General features: G+C 41.6%; 1 protein-coding gene across 14 annotated transcripts in view; it reads right to left on the bottom strand.

Annotated features, from left to right (window-relative positions):
• The window catches only part of LOC107264305, a 52,308-nt gene that overhangs the window by 3,533 nt on the left and 29,527 nt on the right, over nt 1-19,248 (bottom strand). For 7 of the 14 annotated variants that reach the window (XM_025081653.1, XM_025081655.1, XM_015732426.2 and 4 more), the window contains 19 exons: nt 13,465-13,601; nt 12,949-13,392; nt 12,491-12,734; nt 12,089-12,416; nt 11,835-11,973; nt 11,412-11,592; nt 10,821-11,025; nt 10,581-10,692; nt 6,025-6,127; nt 5,758-5,930; nt 4,552-5,038; nt 4,078-4,474; nt 3,754-3,988; nt 3,509-3,680; nt 3,169-3,432; nt 2,938-3,093; nt 1,354-1,511; nt 1,149-1,258; nt 552-1,073 (listed from right to left, as the gene is read on the bottom strand). In XM_025081653.1, coding sequence (XP_024937421.1) covers nt 552-1,073; nt 1,149-1,258; nt 1,354-1,511; nt 2,938-3,093; nt 3,169-3,432; nt 3,509-3,680; nt 3,754-3,988; nt 4,078-4,474; nt 4,552-5,038; nt 5,758-5,930; nt 6,025-6,127; nt 10,581-10,692; nt 10,821-11,025; nt 11,412-11,592; nt 11,835-11,973; nt 12,089-12,416; nt 12,491-12,734; nt 12,949-13,392; nt 13,465-13,601 — 4,567 coding nt within the window. Of the gene's footprint in view, nt 1-551; nt 1,074-1,148; nt 1,259-1,353; nt 2,291-2,937; nt 3,094-3,168; nt 3,433-3,508; nt 3,681-3,753; nt 3,989-4,077; nt 4,475-4,551; nt 5,039-5,757; nt 5,931-6,024; nt 6,128-10,580; nt 10,693-10,820; nt 11,026-11,411; nt 11,593-11,834; nt 11,974-12,088; nt 12,417-12,490; nt 12,735-12,948; nt 13,393-13,464; nt 13,602-14,336; nt 14,395-15,768; nt 15,794-19,248 lie in introns of those variants that run through there. The other 7 variants (XM_015732424.2, XM_025081651.1, XM_025081652.1 and 4 more) reach the window with 6 other exon arrangements.

Here is a 19,248-nt window from a genome sequence, read left to right as displayed (position 1 = left end):
ACTTCCGGTTCGTTCTGTTACATTTTCGAGCCTTTGCTCTCTGTATCGCGCACTATTTGCGTGTCACTAACTGCGACCCTCTCTAGCTCGACCTAGCAGCCTGAGCGGACGCGCATTCACGTAACCGTCCGCTCCCATTCGAGCATCCAGTTGCGTTTGCTGATTTCACGCGACCCCAAAGATCAGCACCTACCGTTGCGTTTCTCGATTTTACCCGTTTTCAAAAATCTACAGGATCCGTTAAGCTATCGCATTATCTGATTCCGTCAGAGTTCTCATTTTTGTGGAGTTGGGCCTGTCCCACCCGAACTCCCAGTTCATACCGGCTCGTCAGTTCCCGGGTGAAAAAGGAATTGGCTGGCGCCCGCCTTGCTTGCGGATGGCCTGAGCGAAGGGTGGACGGCCGAAGGTAACGTAAGTTGGTTCTCGAAGATAGTTCCTTCTCGGATTTTTCGTTATCGGTATCGATTTAAGAAAAATACGTTACAAGCTTTTAATTGTCCTGGTGGTGAAATTTGAATTTGGGATATTCCAGGGTACCGTTAACTCACCCTGATCAATTCTTGCGGTGTTATTCTGTAGAGTTTCAAATCTCTACTCAGTCTTTCCATTATGCACTGGAACTCGACTTTCGCGTCGACCTTAGAGGACTTGGTCTTGATCCTGTGCTTGGCCCAGCCAAACATCGCCTCGAACTTCTTTATCTCCACGACCTCGAGACCGCGACACATTATCATCTGGACCATGGATTCGCTCAGGGTTAGGAAGCCTGGACTCTGAAAGAGCTGATAGGCCCTGGTCTCGACGAAGGCGAGGATCATGTTCACCAGCTCCGACGCTGACGTGTATCTCCAGTAATAATTCTCCAGTGCGCAGAGCATCACGCAGACGACGTCGATCCTCAGGAACTGTTTCGCGTGGTGGAAACAAGCCTGCAGGAGCTCAGGTAGATCGTAGTGTTCAGCCGCGCATATGAGGCCAGGTATGTTGCTGCACGTTAATGGGCAGGATCCTGTGTGAAGATAATCCAGCAGAGTCCTGAATGTGTCCGGATCGAACTCGATGATGTCGAACTGTAATTAAGAGATCAATTAGGGAGTGCGATAAGATTTTTTTTTTTTAATCATTTTATTCAAATTATCTTTTACCTCGGTTTGAGCAAGTTTCGCTCTGTCTACCTTCTGGGCGTCGGCGCAGACGCTGAGTCTTGGTACAGCCAGTGATTGAGCAGCTCTGTCCTTATCCTTACCTTCTTTATCTGTCGAGAGAAAGATCATTAATTTATCTGATTTTTCTGGATCATTTTTTTTTATTTTTTTTTTTTTTTTTTTCAACGAATTTCTTTCTACTAACTGCTGCAATCTTGTGAGCTTGCCCATCGCTTCCTATCTTCCGTCTGCAAGGTGTTTCCGCTTCCGTGCTTACGGATACTTCGGCCCCAACCGGCTGTTATGGTCCCGAGTCGCGAAAACGCCCGTTTTACCATTGGGGATGAGGGCACACTTTTGGGCCTAAACACATCAGAGCCAGTATCTCACAGAAACCGCAGGGTGGCACCTCGGGTTTCGGGAGGACGTTCAGAGAATTTTTTGAAATACAAAAATTGGATCTTTGCTGGAACACTGGATTCCTTCGGGAACGGACCGGAAGACGATCTTGGGTTTATACATGGGGGAAAAAAAGTTTTGTAATTTATTTTTGAAAAAAAAAAAACGACAACGTCAAAAGCTTACTGCCAATATTCGAATAGTTCATAAACGTGCGTGAGTAAAGAAATGAAAAATTTTGTGGAGCATACATGAGACTGTAAATTTTTTGTATAAATACCTTTCTTTTTATAAGATCTTACAATTTCCGTTTATCGCTAATTCATCTTGTAACGGATAATGGAAAATTACGCAGAAATTTAGTATCATCGTGCTTATCCACCGTAAGAGTATATATAAATATATAATTAAAAAAACAACAACGATATTCGAAATAACAACGTAGGTACCATAAAAATTTGCATGTCAATCGACACTTTCCATCACACAATCGATTCAGCAATAAAAAATACAAGGCTGCCGTGGCAGCTTGCCGAAAAAAGCCAGAAATATTGAACGAAAAAATTCTTAGGAAACATTCAAGTATGCAAAAAACATTTTCTTTTTTAAGATCAGGCACCAAATACGAAAACCGGATAGGCTCGATTTTATATTTTAATAGAAAGAAAAAAACAAAAAAACATGCTTTACTTCATTATCAATAAGGTCCAACGATTATGTCGGATATTGTAGATATTTTTTGTCTGTATATTGTATAAAAAAGAAAAGTGTACCAAAAATGGAGACCAAAAAAAGGTCATGCGGTGCCGTGAGGATAGGAGACATGGATGTGCCGTGAGAAATACAACGAATTTACCATTAAGATGTATAAAACATTAATAAAGCAGGCTATCGAGTCTCACCATAAGAAAGAATTTACACGTAGATACATATATGTACGTAGATAAATTGTACATAAATGGACGTACACAGGTATTTCAATTTGGAGAGAAATTTAATTTCTATTTGACTTTGTTAACTCTGCCAAGTCGAGAGTTACGTGAGTCTTCAGTGAGTTTCCAGGTTTCCTTAGAAAGACAAGAAGCGGAAGGCTTTGAAGTGATATTGAAAAACCATTTTCTTTATAGCAAAACGAAAGGAAAGATCCAAAGAAATTGTAAATAACGAAGGAATTTCATCAAGCGTGAGAATGCCCAAGTATCATGTAGATGAATTCTACTTTATGCTCTTTAAATGAAATTAAAGCAAATTACTGTGAATCGAGAATATAAGAGGGGCACGCGTTCGTGTTATCTTCAGTATTTATCTTTTTGAGACTTCAAAGGAAACCTGAAATGTGTATTCACTGACAGACTCTACTGTTGAACTTGAGCATGTCTCTTCGGCGTACCTAGGACTTTCCATATCAGGAACTTGAAGAAAATTAGAACTTCTTGGCTTCTGAGGACTGAGCAATGTGGGTACTGGTCTTGCGAGTAATTCCGCGACCGGTACCTGAGGACTTCCAAAACCCGTTTGTATTCCATACAACATTTCTTGAAAGACCCTGTATAGAAAAATTGTTTGCACGATACGTTAATGTCATTAAAATCTCAATTGTATCTTAATTAGGTATCTTTACTTCAAGTAATTGAATTCCTGGTACCTGCTTCTTACACCCAGGATCGCTCGAACGCCGATGAATCTGACTTTTTGTTTCTGCTGACCAGGTACCAGGAAGGACACGTCGAAAAGACTCGCGTTTAGTGTCACGTTGGCTACATTATTTAAGAATACCCTAGTGAAGTCCTTGGCCAGTTGATCATAGTCCTCAAACTGATCTCGCACGGAATCCAACAAAGGTGAGGACGGTCTCATGTGTCCTATGGGTCTCCAGGAACCTCGTCTACGAGGAACAAGTTTGATCGGTTGCATATAAATGTTATAAATATTTGTCACCGTTTCAGAGGATATCCTCTCACCTGTATGGTTTTGGAATTTGACCAGTCTCAGCATGATTAGCTAAATTAGCAACGATATCCTCGAGCATCTGACTCCTGGTTCTCTCCTGCATCCTAGCGAATTTTGGCGCCGAGTAACTCGCGCGTTCCCCATTGACAATCTTTGTCAGGATCCATTCGCGAAACATGGGTCCTAGATTTCATGTATCGTTACGATCTTAATTATTAACAGATTACTGAAGTCTAACCTTCAGGATCGTCCTTACCTTTCTCAAAGATGCTCTGCTCCCATAGATACGGTTTGTAGGCACCGACCTCATCCCTAGTGACCACTGAGACTTCGTACCTGGCAATTTTCCTCTTAATTCGTGGACTGACTCGCACCAGGATAAATGTGTGAAGGAAGTGGGACTTGATACACGCTGGACTGAAGCTGGTGTTGTCAGCTTCCAGAAAGACGACGCATACAATATCATTACCGATGTGTCTCTTCCTCTGGAGCTAAAGTAACGTCACAAGTACCGTAATGATTATGGTGTCAAACGAAGACATAGAAAATTGTTCTAGGAGACGATTTGCACAGTACTGACCTTCTGGGGATCATGCTTCTCATAGGGAAGCAGGGTAGAGACGTGAAACATAATTTCAATTCCTCGCCAGTTTGTATAGACAGAGTAGAGTCCCGTGAGGTCGTGAACTGTGTCCAGGCCACCCTTGTACTTATCGAAACCCTTGAGCCGAACCTTTTCCCCAAGTATTTGAAGAAACTCCTCAAAGAGGGGCGAGTTATCATTATTATCGAGTATCTCTTCTTCGCTGTACTGTCCCTCCTGTACATAGATGACACCAACTTTCAACTCTGACTTTATGAACACTTGATCCAGCTTGAGAAGTTCCTCAGGAGTGTCTGGCAATTGTCCCAGGGTGAGTGGGGGGTTTATATTCACTTCCTTGCCTAAACTTCTCACCACCTCTTCACGATTATACCTAGAATGAAGTTATTTAAAGGTCGATCACTGTATAAATATAAAATTGTTTAATCAAGTCAATTTTGAGGTACGTACCTGTCTGCGAATACACAGCTGGCTGGTATCAGACCATGCACCGTATAGCTAATAGCCCTAACAAGTATCCTGAACTGATCACGGCCATTAATAGTCTCTTGTTTGATACTAAGTATAACAGGACCAAGATCCTCGTCGTTGGTGAAGTAATTCCAATGCTCAGAACCATAAAAATATTTCTCATAGGTCTCCTGCTCGACAGAGGTCAGCTCAAAGCCTTGATTCTTCTCAAACTGTTCCTCGATCGTGGTCTTCTTCCTGGGTGCGTCATCGAAGTCAACTTCGTTTTCCTCAAAGAGACATAAATCCCGTCGCTGCTGCCTGATCGTGGGTTCCTGTTGCTCCTCCGCCTGTTCCGGATCGGTAGCCTCTCTATCACTCTCGCTCTCGTCCCAGATCGTATCCGAGGCAATTTGCTGCCGTGAACACTCAATCCAATAGCCTGGAGTTGGTATGAGGTTGTGGGGAAACTCTTGACAGAACTCATCTGCAAGGAAATAAGTGTACTTAGTCTTTACGTCCACGGTATCCTGATCTAGATGTAGAACTTTTAAAGAGGTCGGGAGAACCAGGTCGATTGACGCCAGCCAGGACGAGTTTGTTTGGGAAGTGGATGAAGTGTCGCTCAACGGCAGACACTTCCTGTAAAAGTATTGAGCAGCTTTCAAGCTGGAGGATCCCATTACGTTAGTCGGGATGAGATTCGTAGGAGCCCAAGAGAAAATGTTTAGGTGTCTTTTCAAGACCGGCCGACTCTCATTCCATTAGATACCATCTATCCACTTAGGCACGTATTATAAATAATTTATTTTCCTTTTCTTTTAATCCAGTATTCTCTTCTGGCCCTTTCTTCTTCATTGTTTTCCCTCTTCTTTGTCACCTTCCGTCCTTTCCCTTTCGCTCCATTCGCTTCTTCATTAATCCTACCACCTCATCCTTCCTTTATCTTGCTTCCACCTTGATCCTTTAAGACGGACGACGACATGGCTACGCTCGATTCACTGTAAGGTAGAACACCAAGCTATTTTCAGACAGGGCTTGGTATTCGAACTTAGAGTGAACCGCCCGTGGCTTATACCCCACACGCTCCTATCCTCTTCTTCACAGATCCTCCACCACCAAGACGATCCTGACGAATGACTCCCCAACGAAGCTTCTCCAGGTCGACCGAGTGACACCACCCACCTGGCCCAACAGTCGACTCACCTGAGCACGCTTGAGGCGGCAGCGGGAAGATCAGCGTCGTAGATGATTTTCTTCGTGCAACTGCGCAGCCTAAACTTTGTGGCTTGAAGCTGCGCAACTGCTGCATGAAGTCCGAGCACTCCATGAGCGCCACGTCCGCAAAGTGCAGATCGCAGAGTATGTGATTTTTGAATCTGAAGAAAAAAGAAAAAAAAATCACAAAAAATTCCCTCGTAAATCCTAAATTTGAAAAATTTACAATTTTTCTTCCATCGCAACACCACTCACCGTCTTGCTCGTTTCTGATTGGGTCCGGTCAAGTTTAGCCCGCAGCTATTGCATCTCAGGCACTCCTCGTGATAGTGATTGTTGTCATAAAGCGGCGACGGTTCTGCAAGAGATAAAAAAAAAATTAAATCCAAATTCCTCGATACCACCGTACGATGTTCCAAGAATAATTTCCTTCTTTTTTTTCCCCTCCTGGTCCACCCCCTCCATCCTCCTCTTCCTATAATCATTCAGAATACTCCACGCGAATGCTGCTATGTCCTCCGGGGACTATGAAAATTCCATCACGTGCCCTCAGGAATTTTGATATAAAGGAAGAAGGGAAATCCTCACAGATCCAGACTGTCCTGACTTCCGACAAGAACTGCCTAGTTCATTCCGACCGAATTGAAATGAGCCGTAATTGCGCTCCCTGGCACGTCTCTGCGTATATGCACATGGAGTACCATACGTACAGTCCTATATAATCTACTTGGAGCGTATACTACATATTTCCAACGTGCACGTGCAACGTACGCCGCCTGCACGTTCCCACGGGAATTAAATCTTTACCAACGATCGATCTATCCCGCGGGAAGTTTACTCAGTCGATTCCTGCTGGAAAGTCGTTAGCGAGAATTTTCCTACGAGTTATTTAAAACTGTTACCTCCTTACGTACTGCAGCTTATATCATTATACATAGATATAGCTGCGCCTGAGAAACCTCACTACTCATTCGCTCTTCCAAGTGTTCCGGGCATGAATAAATCGCTGCTCCTCATGATCGCTCCTGATACATATTTATGACGTTGAATCGCTCGCGTGATATCCTGAAAGGCGGAGGTAGAAGAGAGAAAGAAAATAAGAAAAATAGAAAAACGTAATCCCGGGTATGGAAAAAAAAATGAAGGTCGGTCACGTTGACGCGTAAGGAGACGCTGATTGATAAGACTTTTTGATAAGCTTCATCCGCCATGAACACTGCGACTGGATTATCGTTCAATTTTCATCCTAACCAAGACCGATAAACCGAATCAATTTTTTACTGAGGGGTGCAAATTGAAAATTTTGATATTAGGGGGGGGTGATAATTCCTTACATCATTTTGTATCCTTGTTGGGGGAGGGGATAAAGACAATTTTCAATGACGCACGGAGCTTCGGATTGACTAACGAGTTTAATTGGGGATTATTATCGTCCCTTGTGTATTACAGACCTTTTTTTTTTCTATACGTAATTAAATGGGCGTATTTGACTTTGTTTTTTTTTTATTTTTTGATAATAAATATTAGTCTGCTATTTATTTTAATCGGGATGACATAACGATGCTGTTATTAGGTAATTATTAGGTCGGTGGAATAATTATAATTTTATAGCATCCAGTAGGTACTTGAAAAGACGTATACAATTATAATTTTAATTTATGACTTTGTATCGTGAACTTAATCTGCGATACGAAAAAGGAAAAAAAAATTGTGGTATAAAATAATTTTTTGGAGACAATATTAATGTCGTTAGATCGGATCGATAGTTACGAGAAATCTCAAGGGATGATAAAAAGATCCTCGTGCGATCACGTGGAAGGAATTCGATTAATATTTTTTTTCGATGAAAACTCTATTAAGCCGTGTACGTCAACAGGGATTAAATGGATAACGCGATTGGGAACGAAATTGAATTTCTTTTGAAGGCTCACGGTAATTCCACCGAGTTGAACTTTGGCCCGCGCCATTACACCGTTAAGAACGAGTTCGCCAGTAGTTGCAGCGAGGCTATAGCCATTGTATACGTACTGATAAAAATCTATTGGATTGACGCTAAGAGGATATAGATTTATTGGCAGTTATCACAAACGGACTATACGCGTAGGAACGTAAGTGATAAGTAAGAAAAAAGAATGTAGAATGAGCTATTTATCTTTTCGTTTTATTTCTATGAATTTTTCGAATTTTTCTACCCTTAACCCCTGCCCTGTTGTTATCAACGATTTTATACGTTCTTATCATCCCTTAAGGCTCTTATCAAGAACGGGATATAGCTGGAAATTTACATACTTATGCAAGCCGTGTTCGCGAATCGTTTGACGTCGTGGCTATGGAAGAAAAAAAATAATAATAACGCGGCTATTTTCTTTGTAGCTTTGCTCTACGTCGTTCACGTGAAAACGAAGTTTGGCCTTTGTGTTTGTACGTAAACGTGAAAAACTATTTTCCCTCGCTTTCCATATTTCCTTTATTCTTGACTTTAGTCGTGCGGAAAGTGTCTAGACATTCCGTTTCGGTTCTCTGCATTCTCATCGAGCGACAGAGAACGACTTGTCCTAGTTACGACCGAAATGATTTTATGCGCAATTATCGTCAGCGGGAAATTGTTTGTAGCCTTTTACTGGAAGAAAAGTACAGGGTATACTCTATACATAGTAGATATATGGTGGAAATGGTGCGGGTAATTGTGGGTTGCGGAAAATGACATTTTTTACGAATATAGAAAGAAACATATATACCAAATCAAGTAAAAATATCTGAACGGGTATTAAAAAATCACGCAAAGTTTCCGCCCGGATTAATTTTTTCATCGTACGATCAGCTAATCAATAGAGAGAATAAATTTTCAAATTTAAAACGAATCCAAACCTAAAACTCTTGTGAACCCACAATGGTTAGTGAAAATAGTATTTTTTTTAGTGCCTAAAAAAATTGGCAGCCCTACCGCTTGAATGAAACAAACAGGACAAAGCGTCAGACACGCGAGCACGTATTCACATGAAGTATACATAATCAATTAAATATCAGAGCTTACAACGAAAGATCACTGTAATTATACTTGTTGTTGCTCAGTAAGGTAAAAACACGTCTGGCCATTTTCCAGCTTTACTTCTTTTTTTTCTTGCAGCCTCCACAAGTGGTTGCGCCCGACCGTGTGCACTTGGAATACTCTCGTATACACGTATATACATCTAGGGTACACAAATCGTAAGCCAACACGCAGCCAAACAACGTGAGAGCAAAGTAAATCAAAGTAAAACTTAAAGAAACTAAATAGCGCGCGCATTCCTCTAAGCACCGTAGCCAATTGTATCGAGGTCAAAAATCAGCACGCCTGTTGAATGAAATATTCAGGAAGGGCACCACCCATGATATGCCCTAATGAAAAATCGAAGTGACACCATGGACATAGTTTTGACTCTTGTTGGCATCCCCGTAAAAAAATCACCATAACCCAACCGTCACGCAGTAAATAAAGATACACGATAAATCAGAAATCGTTACACCATTGATCCCAACCGACACAGTATAAACAGTACCTGGAGGGATGACGGTAAGAAGCAGCAAGAGAAAGAAAAGAAAAAAGACACATGAATTAACAGGCAGAATTTAATCCTAGAGATACCAACGTTTCAGGGCATCGTGACGATTAGTACGACGGCTACGTATTTACTGTAATCTTTCTATAATTGTTTTTCAATTTTAATGAGGTTCACGTTAATCCACCCACTCGTATATACGTTCAAGCACAATGCACTCCTTTGCATTATCACCCACAACACACTCACACACTGCACGGAAGACTCGACGTTGATAACAGAGCGTCGAATTAACCGACGCCCCGGGACATCGGATTAACAAAGTATTTAACGATATCCTTTTAATTAATCGTCTCTTCTTCCTTAGCGAGAGTCTCTTGTCTCTTGGCACAAGAATGCCGGCCTGCCATTTTCCATTTGATTTATTTCTTATTAATTATCGCGAGTATTAAGCGACACGCGATACTCGCGTTATCAATTAATATCAAGTCTCGCGGCTGCTTTTTGACAGGATCCTTCGTGCTGACAGAAGGGCTGTGATCTCTGTTGTCGCCTATCGACTAAGATGCACCCTGTCTTACTCTGCTCGAACTATTCCGACGCTTTGCGCATGCGCACTCGACGCGGTTCACCTAACGCATAAGAACCCTGTGCGCTTGCACCGGTTTAAGACTGTTTATTGGATTTGGGAAAACCAGGAGGCGCATGCTATTGACCGTCCGTGGAAAATTCAAATTTTGATAAAGAGAGATAACTGCAATACCGATAGACGGTGCGCGTATTATCTTGACACTGTGGAAAATAATAATTAATCTATCGTTTGATTCTTCACATCAAAAGTCAAGTGTTGGACTGTGCTATTGGATTAATGGCACACGGGTCTTTGTCATTTTAATTATTTTTTTGTAGGGCAGGTTTTGGCTATTGTGAAATCTGATGCCGTTTGACTGATAATGCATTTTTGGAATTATCCATCTTTTTGTCATAAGTGGATTTCATGAGAGTTTTATGGAATATCAAAGCGGATACTGTAATCGAAAGAACTGAAGTATGAATATCAATGGGATTTATTCTGTCAGGTGATTTTCAATTGAAATCTCACGATGGTCCTTGGAAGTTATTGATTCTGTCATATCAGATATCATAGGAGTGATAAACGGGTTGATAGTATTCGAGAGAACTTCTCTTCGCAAGATGCTGACCTATATTCAATGCATTAATGGACCAGCATATAGAGACTTTGTGGTTATAGGGTTATTGATGATTACTCACCAGTTTGTGTACTACTGTCGAAAAAGGTACTTGTTGTCTCCACTGTCATTGTTGCGAATGTACCGTCAGTTATTTGAGCCGAGCTGTCGCGTCTACCTCGGTACCTTTGAACCTGAAAATATTCCCATGGAAATAAAAGTTCAGTGGATAGACAGTTTGTACTTGGGACTGAATTTAAAAGAAAAAGAGAAAAACTACCAAAGAGTATGGAATATAAGCTTGATACTTATTTAATCGTACCGTGTCGTCGCTCTGTGAACTTTGTCTCCGAAAATTCCGACATCTTATCATCTCTTCCGTGGTGCTTTGTCGCCGGAAGCCACGTGCTATTAGAATCTCTTCTGTTGTTGATTGTCTTCTTATTATTGGTGCATGTTGGATACTTCCTGGCGCTCTAGCACACGGACTGGGATCTCTTGATGAACAGGATGAACTGTCTGGGGACCTGTGGATATTAAATTTAAAAGTTAATTTGAGTATACCCCTTTACGTCCCAGGGGATATTTATATGGTATATTGGGGTCGTTTAAAATAATTGACTGCGAATAGATTATAATACACAGCCTTAAAAATTGTTTAAACATTTTTATTTATATATCTGTTAGAGATATAGCAGATATATATATAGAAATAAAAATATATAAAAGGGTAGATTCGCCTACAGGGAGCCATTATCTCCAAAACATATAAAGGAGACCAAATTCAGACACGAATTTTGAGTTCCTGTACTCGAAGATAATGTGACATTCTTTTTAAAGAGATTTCTGAATACTTTACATAGAAATGTCTGAATTAGAGATTACATTTTTTTTTTTATTATCCTTGACCCACCTTGGTGGACGTCCACAGGCAATAGACGTGGACTGTCTTCTAAGTCGAGCCTTTTTCTGTCTTATTGGACTGATATCCCTTTTTTCAGCATTCCTGTCCGGGCTCAAATGGCTCTTGGAGTCTCGTCTCCTTGGATAAGAGGCGGAATCCGGGCTCAAGGAATCCCTCCTCGCCTTGCGACCTTCGCACAATAGAAAAATGAAAAGGATCACCCGCCTTTTACTTATCAGGCAGACCCGCCGGACGATAATTCCTGATCAGCCGGCAAGAAGGGAAGTCACCGAGTCGGTAGTAACTTGATCACGTGGCTAATTCGGTCACTTGGCTAAAAGCCAACGTGATACGAGAGAAAGAGGATTTCTAGCTCGAGAGAATCGATGGATATTTCGTTACATGCTGCAATCTAATTAGGACGAGTGGTACCTCCGTCATCAGGATCCGGTGACAAGGTGGGTTGACTTCCGCGACGTCCGGTCGGTGGCAAAGATTCATCTATTGCTGCTGCCTGCCTGGTTAACCTCGACAACTTACTTGGTGACGCTTCCTTGCCCTTGTAATAACACTAAAAAAAAGGTCAATTATCAATTAGCTTGACTCAGACTATAAAAAAAGTGCTTATAGACATCTTTCAAAATTAAACAGATTCGTCTGATTATTATTGTCACAATCAGTGGTACCTGGGTCGTAGAATCACGGCGTGAACCAAGCAGTGGATATGCCGGGGTGCTGCTGATGTTTGGCGAGCCAACAGGACTCGAACTACCTGACGTAGATGCTCCTGGAAGCGGAAGACTACTTCCTGTCATCGGTGATACTATCGGCGGTGTCACGGAAGACATTACTATAGTGGGAGGATTTATTGCAGCATCCAGAGTGAGATTTTTACTGTCTGACAGTGTACTCTTAGTATCTACTGTCAGAGTGGTCGTTTGAGTTCTTGCTTCAACGCCGCTACCGGATCTTTCATTCTTCTCTGCCTGGCTTCTCTGTGCCTCCAGATGTTCCCTAGAAGAATACTGAGACTTAGTTTTACTTATATATTCATATTTTGATGATTAAAATTCGTACAATTTTAATACCTGACAGCACAGCTCGCAGCACTATCGGTACTGGAAGCACTAGGTCTCTGATCGCTTCTGTAATACTTAGTAGGCGTCACTCCGCCACCTTCGACTGACTGCTGAGACTGTTTACGTCTGTGGTGTCTGCAGTTGTGCTTCCGTTCACCAGGACTAGGGGTCTGACCTCCGACGACCGAGTCCCTCCTGGACTTTGCACTTTCCCCAGAACCACGTCGTGAATTCCTGGCGGATTCTCCAGAGCCTAAAAGTTCACAAGGACGTTATTGGGGATAAAAGAAACTTCAGAGGATCCCAAGGGACAGAACCAAAATTCCATCCTCTTAGGACACTTGAAATTCTTGTCCTGTGCTAAGGTTCTCTGCGGTTTACCAAGTACCCGTGCAAATTCTTTTACACGTAGTAAAGTTATCCGGGGAGGGTAGGAAACTCATTTACCTACTGATGGTAAAGTTTACCTCTCCTAGTGGTTGGCGATATAACCGTCGGTGGTGGCTGTGGCGGTTGGGTGACATCCTTCTTACCCCAAAGACGCACGAGGTCGTTCTTGAAGTCGCTAATGGCGGAATCTCGTCTCGACCTTGATGACACCTGACTCCTGATACCGCTGTCCACCGAACTCTCGCGACGCTTCTTCAGGCTTGCCAAGTGGCTGGCGTCGGTTGTCTGTTGTCGTGACCAGGGTAACGATTTGGCTATGTCCGCCAGGGTCTCCCTGCGACAGAGCTTACCGCCCTTGCCGCTCTTTCCAGAAGTTCCACCACCGCCCCATTCCCGCAGGATGTCCGTCAGCTGGGCAAGACTCGAGCGACGGCGACGCTGATTCGTCGGCGAGGAGTCCTGGATCTCGTTCGGCGGTGAGATTGAGGTTATCTGAGCTGCCGAGTCTCTCCTTCCAGCGCCTAAAGAAAAATTTACGTGGTAAAATTTTTATTAAAACTTTTAATGGAAAATTCAATTTCTCTTAAACCCACCTAAACGCTGTTTCAGAGTTGACTCCTCCACTTGCTCCCGAACGAGATCGTCCCAGCCATTTCCACCTTGCCATATCAATTCCACCTGATGACTGAGAATCGGTAGATTGCACACGAAGCAGATCGCTGTCATGGTCCTGAAAATGAAAATAAAAAAGAATTTCCATAAAAAACTCGTCACCAGGTACATCGATCCGGTGTAATTAATTGCTCGACTCGGTTACAAGGAATAGAAGAAGGGTGCATCTTACGAATTAAAGTAGGTGAACTAGGGCCATGCCAACAGAGCGACTCAAGATGACGACTTGGTTCAATGATGGTTTCGTGTTATTTTTTTTTTTCGAAAAATTAACCTAACAACAAAAGACCATCTACAAACGGTATAAAACCATAAAGAAAAAAGTCTCATACAAAAATTACCATCGAAACCACATTGATACCAAGAACCATAAAAATTACGATGATCTTAATTACGAAAACTGATTGCTAATGTAAACTCGAATTATGCCAGACGATACGTAGTATGAAGAGAGATAGATATATGTATAGAAGTAGTATATATATATAGAGAGAGAGAGAGAGTGATAATAGAGCGAGAGAGAAACAGAGAAAGTGAGAAACTAAAGTCTGATGTCATTGAAAGTATGATTTTTTTTTTTCCAAAATGTCTTCATTTATTTTACGTAGAGCCGATGAATGTCATTCCAAAAGCGTGGATGCAGAGAATTCGTAGATGGGGTTATCGACATGTGATAAATGTACATAGTATAACGTAATGTAATGTATAAGTAGTACGCATGTAAAACGAGAGGCGAGAGAACTTTTAGCAGATTTATTTTGAGATAAGATTATCTGAATTTGTTATATTCGACCTGTAGTGTCGAAGTCTGGGGCTCTGCAACGACATCGCATGGCAAGGGCCTGGCTGACCTGCAAAAGACACATACTTTTTTCTAGAGACAAGAACTGGCCTTCTTTGCTGCTTCGTTACAAGAGGCCCCAATTTAAAGATGGCCGCCCAACGAAGGCAGCCGCGGTTTTTTTGAGACGCACCAGACGATTTATGGCAAATGGGTGAGACAAAAAGTGCGCGACTTTGATCGGTCGATGACTCTGATGAATTTTTAATTAATTATTATAAGGTTTTTTTTTTAGAATCTTTTGGTCGAGGTGAAAATCCATGTAGGGGGTTTAAGAGTTGAATTTTGGATTTTTTACCAAATTTTTGGTGTGGAGGGATAGGTACTAGAAAGTTCTCTCTTTTTTTTGGGTTTTATGGTACAAGGACATTGCTATGGTAATATTGGTTAATTTCTTTTTTATCAAAATTTTCTTGGTACGTATCTTCGTATTTTTTTTTGTTCTTTTTTGAAATACTAAAGGAGTTGTCAAAATCTTTTTTAAATTGGATTTTCAGTGTTACCAACGATCTCTGTGACGTTTGATATTAGTGAGATTTTTGTTTTAAGGAAATTTTTCAAAATTATCATTTACTCGTCCTGCAAACATTTCGGGGGTAATTTTTCTAATTAAATTTTACTACCCCCTCTAATTTCTTGAACTAGTCCAAATACAGGGGTCGCATTGCGCAGATATTAATGCATATCTAATGAGTGTCAAATATAATAACAATAAAATTATTATCCCGGAGATAATAGGGCTCGGAATATTTCGAGCTTGAATCTTAATAAGAAATTTTGTGTAACAAGATTTCGCCCTTCTTTTTACCACACAGGCGCAGCTGCGAAAACTTTTTAATTATCGCGACTCGATATTACCATTAAATTTGCGGGGTTTCATTACAGACGTTTTAAATATCAATGGCGTGCGCGCCCGTTGGCCGTTTAAAATTTCTATATTAATAGTGTAACGAGATAAAGGATTAAAAATAATATACATATAAATCCAACGTCACTTTTTTTTTCATTTTTCAATATAGTGCAACGTCATCAAAGACCACCCCTATCGTCCGTGCTGGGGGAATGAAAAATGAAAAAAGTTAAAATTTCCTCTTTCACACTTTATTTTTTTTCATTTTTTTTCCACCCCCCAATTCCCAACGACACCATCGAGAGCTGCGGGCTTCGAGAGGATGAATTAATTTACCCCCTTTTTTTTAATCACTCTGCAGAGTAGTTCTCTAATTACAGGCCACACTAAACCAGGCTGGTCGTGTTTTCATATCCATTAATACCCATCATTGCCGCTTTCCGTAGGCCGAGTACACAGTACCGAGAGTAACTGCCACTAGCAAGTAATAAATACAAAATTGATATCTCGCTTATTCAACAGTCGGTAACTCACGAAGTGACTTTGAACATCGGTAAATCCTTCAGCGCAGCCTTCCTGCCGCTAGGTTGGCGTTAAAATCCATCCTCTGTCGGTAAAACAGAAACTCCCATTAAACACAAGCTCCACCAGAGGGTAGAGTGATCGATTGTCGCCTGTATCGACGTCAGCCCCGCAAAACGATAAAATAATTCAACAACCCTCTAATTGATTTTCAACCCCCAACCGCGTTAATATAGCCATCATACCTATACCAGCCCGATCCACCCCTATAAATAAATATCAGCATCCACACTCAGCCGAAATATAACGCAAGCATTATTTCTAGCAAAAAAGCAGTCTGTACAACAGAAAAAAAATCCCCAAAAAATCCAACCCTTATTAAAAATTAAAATCGCAATATTCGCAAATAAAAAAGGTTTTCGAAACAAAGCCAAATAACGACCCCTAACTTTTATCAGTCCCCCCATTAATTCACCTGCTTATCATTTTACAGGTTATCTTCATATTTTTTCGATTAAATATTCAAAAGACCCTGACGAACCCCTCCAGATTTTATTTACTAACGTATCACCCTGTAGATACAGTAGTTTCACCCTTGAATGAGTAGCGACCCTGGGTTCTTATTTTTTTAAATTTTTCTCCCCTTTCTCCTCGCTTTCTTTTCTCGGCTCTTCCTTTCACCTTCTTCTCATCAACGGGCGGTGGCTGGCACTATTTTTAACACCCACTCCCCACCCACCCAACATCCCCTATGAAAGGAACTACTTCTATAAATCCGTCACGTGGGGAGCTTATCTGTCTATCTATAGTGTTGATTCAGAATAGCCAACACTGCAAAGTGCGAACCTCGTCAGGATTTGCCGTTTTAACGTCGACGTTCTCAGACCGCTTACGACTTTACAGCCACTTGTCGCTTTTGTGGATACCTGCCATTTTTACGGTTTCTCTATACGATCCAGGACGACCGTAAAGATCTTACTGCGGTTTTCTCACTGTGGATTTTAAATTTACAGAAAGCCCCGCATTAAATAGTTCAAAATACGTATTTTGCCCGATAATAATATAAAACTCGTCCGATCTTAATCCGCGAGTATCGCAGCGACAACGAGGTAAGGGATCGACAGTGTAATAACAGCCCTAAAAAATACGACAAAGCAAAGCCCCAGCTCCGAAGTAGGGTGGATTGTGTATATATAAGAGATTTCCTAGGTAATGGGGGTTGACTGAAGGGACATAAGGAGAAAGGGAGAGCCAGCCTTGGTAGACGCTAGATGAGAGTGAGAGAGACGAAGAGTACGGAAGAAAGAGAAAAGGGTCTTTGGGGTAAAGCAGTTAAGTGAGAAACGAAACGAGAAAGGGGGGGGCGGCGGGAGGGGGTGCAAGGTACCGTGAGTGAATTCAGTCACGGGCAGTTGCATCTTGGCGTTCGAGATACAGTCCGAAGTTGCCGAGCTGTGGCCGATTTTTTTTTCTCGGCAAAAAGGAACACTCGACTCACGTTAAGACGGCGTCTTGGGCAAAGCGTCAACGTTAAAGAAGTTGAAGGGATGAAAAAAATTTTTTTTTCCTCAATCCCAATAAAATTGACAAATGAAACCCAAAGGGGTGAAACCATACTCGAAATTTCTTATCGAGGGTCTCGTTCGCCGGGCATCAGGACTCTGTCGAAATGCGCTTTCCTCCTGGAGGGTTGGTCCAGCCTAGTGGATTTGACCCTCGCAAAGCCCTCTAAGGGGATGCTGTAAGAAACTTTGCCCTTGGAGGCGGCTACAACCCTTGGAGAAGGATCGATGAACTTTTCAATGTTGGATTGTAAATCGACTTGAAAGAGGGTCAGGGGACGAGGGGGGGGGAGAGCAGGGTCGTCCTTTGAAAGGATTTATACCATCTCTTGACTATACAGTCGGAAACTACCCTTGTACCTACTTTGATTCGATCTTCTTAACACTTTATTTCAAGTTGAAAAAAATTAATGGGTATCCTATATATGTGAATTTTTTAATTTGAGACTTTGAAATTTTATACGAACAATCATTTGGTCCATATGTATTACACGGCGTGTTGAGACGTCCTGGTGACACGTGCACGTGCCCCGCTTGTCTACTTAGTCAGTCATTCGACCGACCGCTTATTTCACCCTTTTTCATTTTTCGTTTGCGCACCCTACGTAGGGGTGTCATCTGGAGGACACCTAATTTTACGAATTTTTAATACGCTCAAAATGAGACAACCGCGGTTTCGGACTAGTTACACTGACGTACGGAAAATACAGGACGAGGGGATGGGCTAGTGGGATTTTCGAATTGGATGGAGAATTTTATAATTTTTTATACTGCATAAATCGTTCGGAGCAACGATGACTGGGAAAAAAAATTTTATTAGGGGATGATATTTGTGGCACGTGGAATACATTATGATTGCTAATAAATCGATCGGATTTGATTTTTTATTTTTAAAAATTTTCAAAAAATTTTTCATAACTCCATATAACTTATCGCCGTCTCGAGATCAAAGATGGGAGCCAAGAAGCAGCCGGATGATGGAATTTGAAATAGGTTAAAGTCCAATGTTGACAAATCAAGAAAAACTCATTTGACGTTCCTCAGACATTGCGTAACCACCGTCAGTACAGACACTCGGAGTAATACAGCTCTGGTTCGTGAGTAGGAAGTAAAAAAGAGAGAGAGAGAGAGAGAGAGAGAGAGTAGATAAAAAAAAAAGGAGGGTGAGCATGAGAGAGAAATTACGAGAGTAGTTTTTCCCATCTAATGCCTACCTGAAGTTGGCTCTAATGAAAGTAGAAAAATCCTCGAAGGAGCCAGACGTTATTACAACGCCCACTTTCCCATCGTGGAACAGAGTCCAAGAGAGAGAGAGAGAGAGAAAAAAAAAGCAGAGTTAAAATAAAAAAAAAAGAAAATTTCATAAAATTCTCTCCGAAATTACACCCCTTTCCGTATAATTTCATTAACTCGTCAACCCTTATTCTTGGGCAGTAAGGGATGGACAATGAGACATTATACTTGAACGTAAAGCCCGACAACCCTCCGTCGTTGAAGACCATGGGCCAAGGGCTAATTAGCAGACCGCAATTACATTGGATGTACCTAGTGTAGTGCACGACCCCGCCGTTAGGGGTAGCTTCCGGTACCGATACTCGAATGAAATAAAATGTGGAACCGGAGCTTATGCCAAGGGATGAAAACAAAGGGAAGAACGTGGAGGACGAAGAAGGAGACGAGGGTGCTGAAGATGATGATGATGATGATGAGGAAGGAAGATGGAGGAGAGACGAAGAAAATCTCACGGATGCTCTTTGTCGTACAAAAGCTAAGGGTGGTATCCCCATAGCAACCGGCAGGACATCCTAATGATTGCAAAAGAGGGTTTGAGTAGACAGGAAAAAAGAGGCAATACTTTCCTTTTCTACATTGGGGTCAAAGTTATACTTTTATTTCTATCTATATATATATATATATATATATATATATA

Source organism: Cephus cinctus, unplaced genomic scaffold (assembly GCF_000341935.2).
Source record: "Cephus cinctus unplaced genomic scaffold, Ccin1 Ccin1_scaffold0168, whole genome shotgun sequence".
Taxonomy (NCBI): Eukaryota; Metazoa; Arthropoda; class Insecta; order Hymenoptera; family Cephidae; genus Cephus; species Cephus cinctus.
Note: the sequence above shows the minus strand (reverse complement) of the source record. Positions and strands in the feature narration are given on the sequence as shown.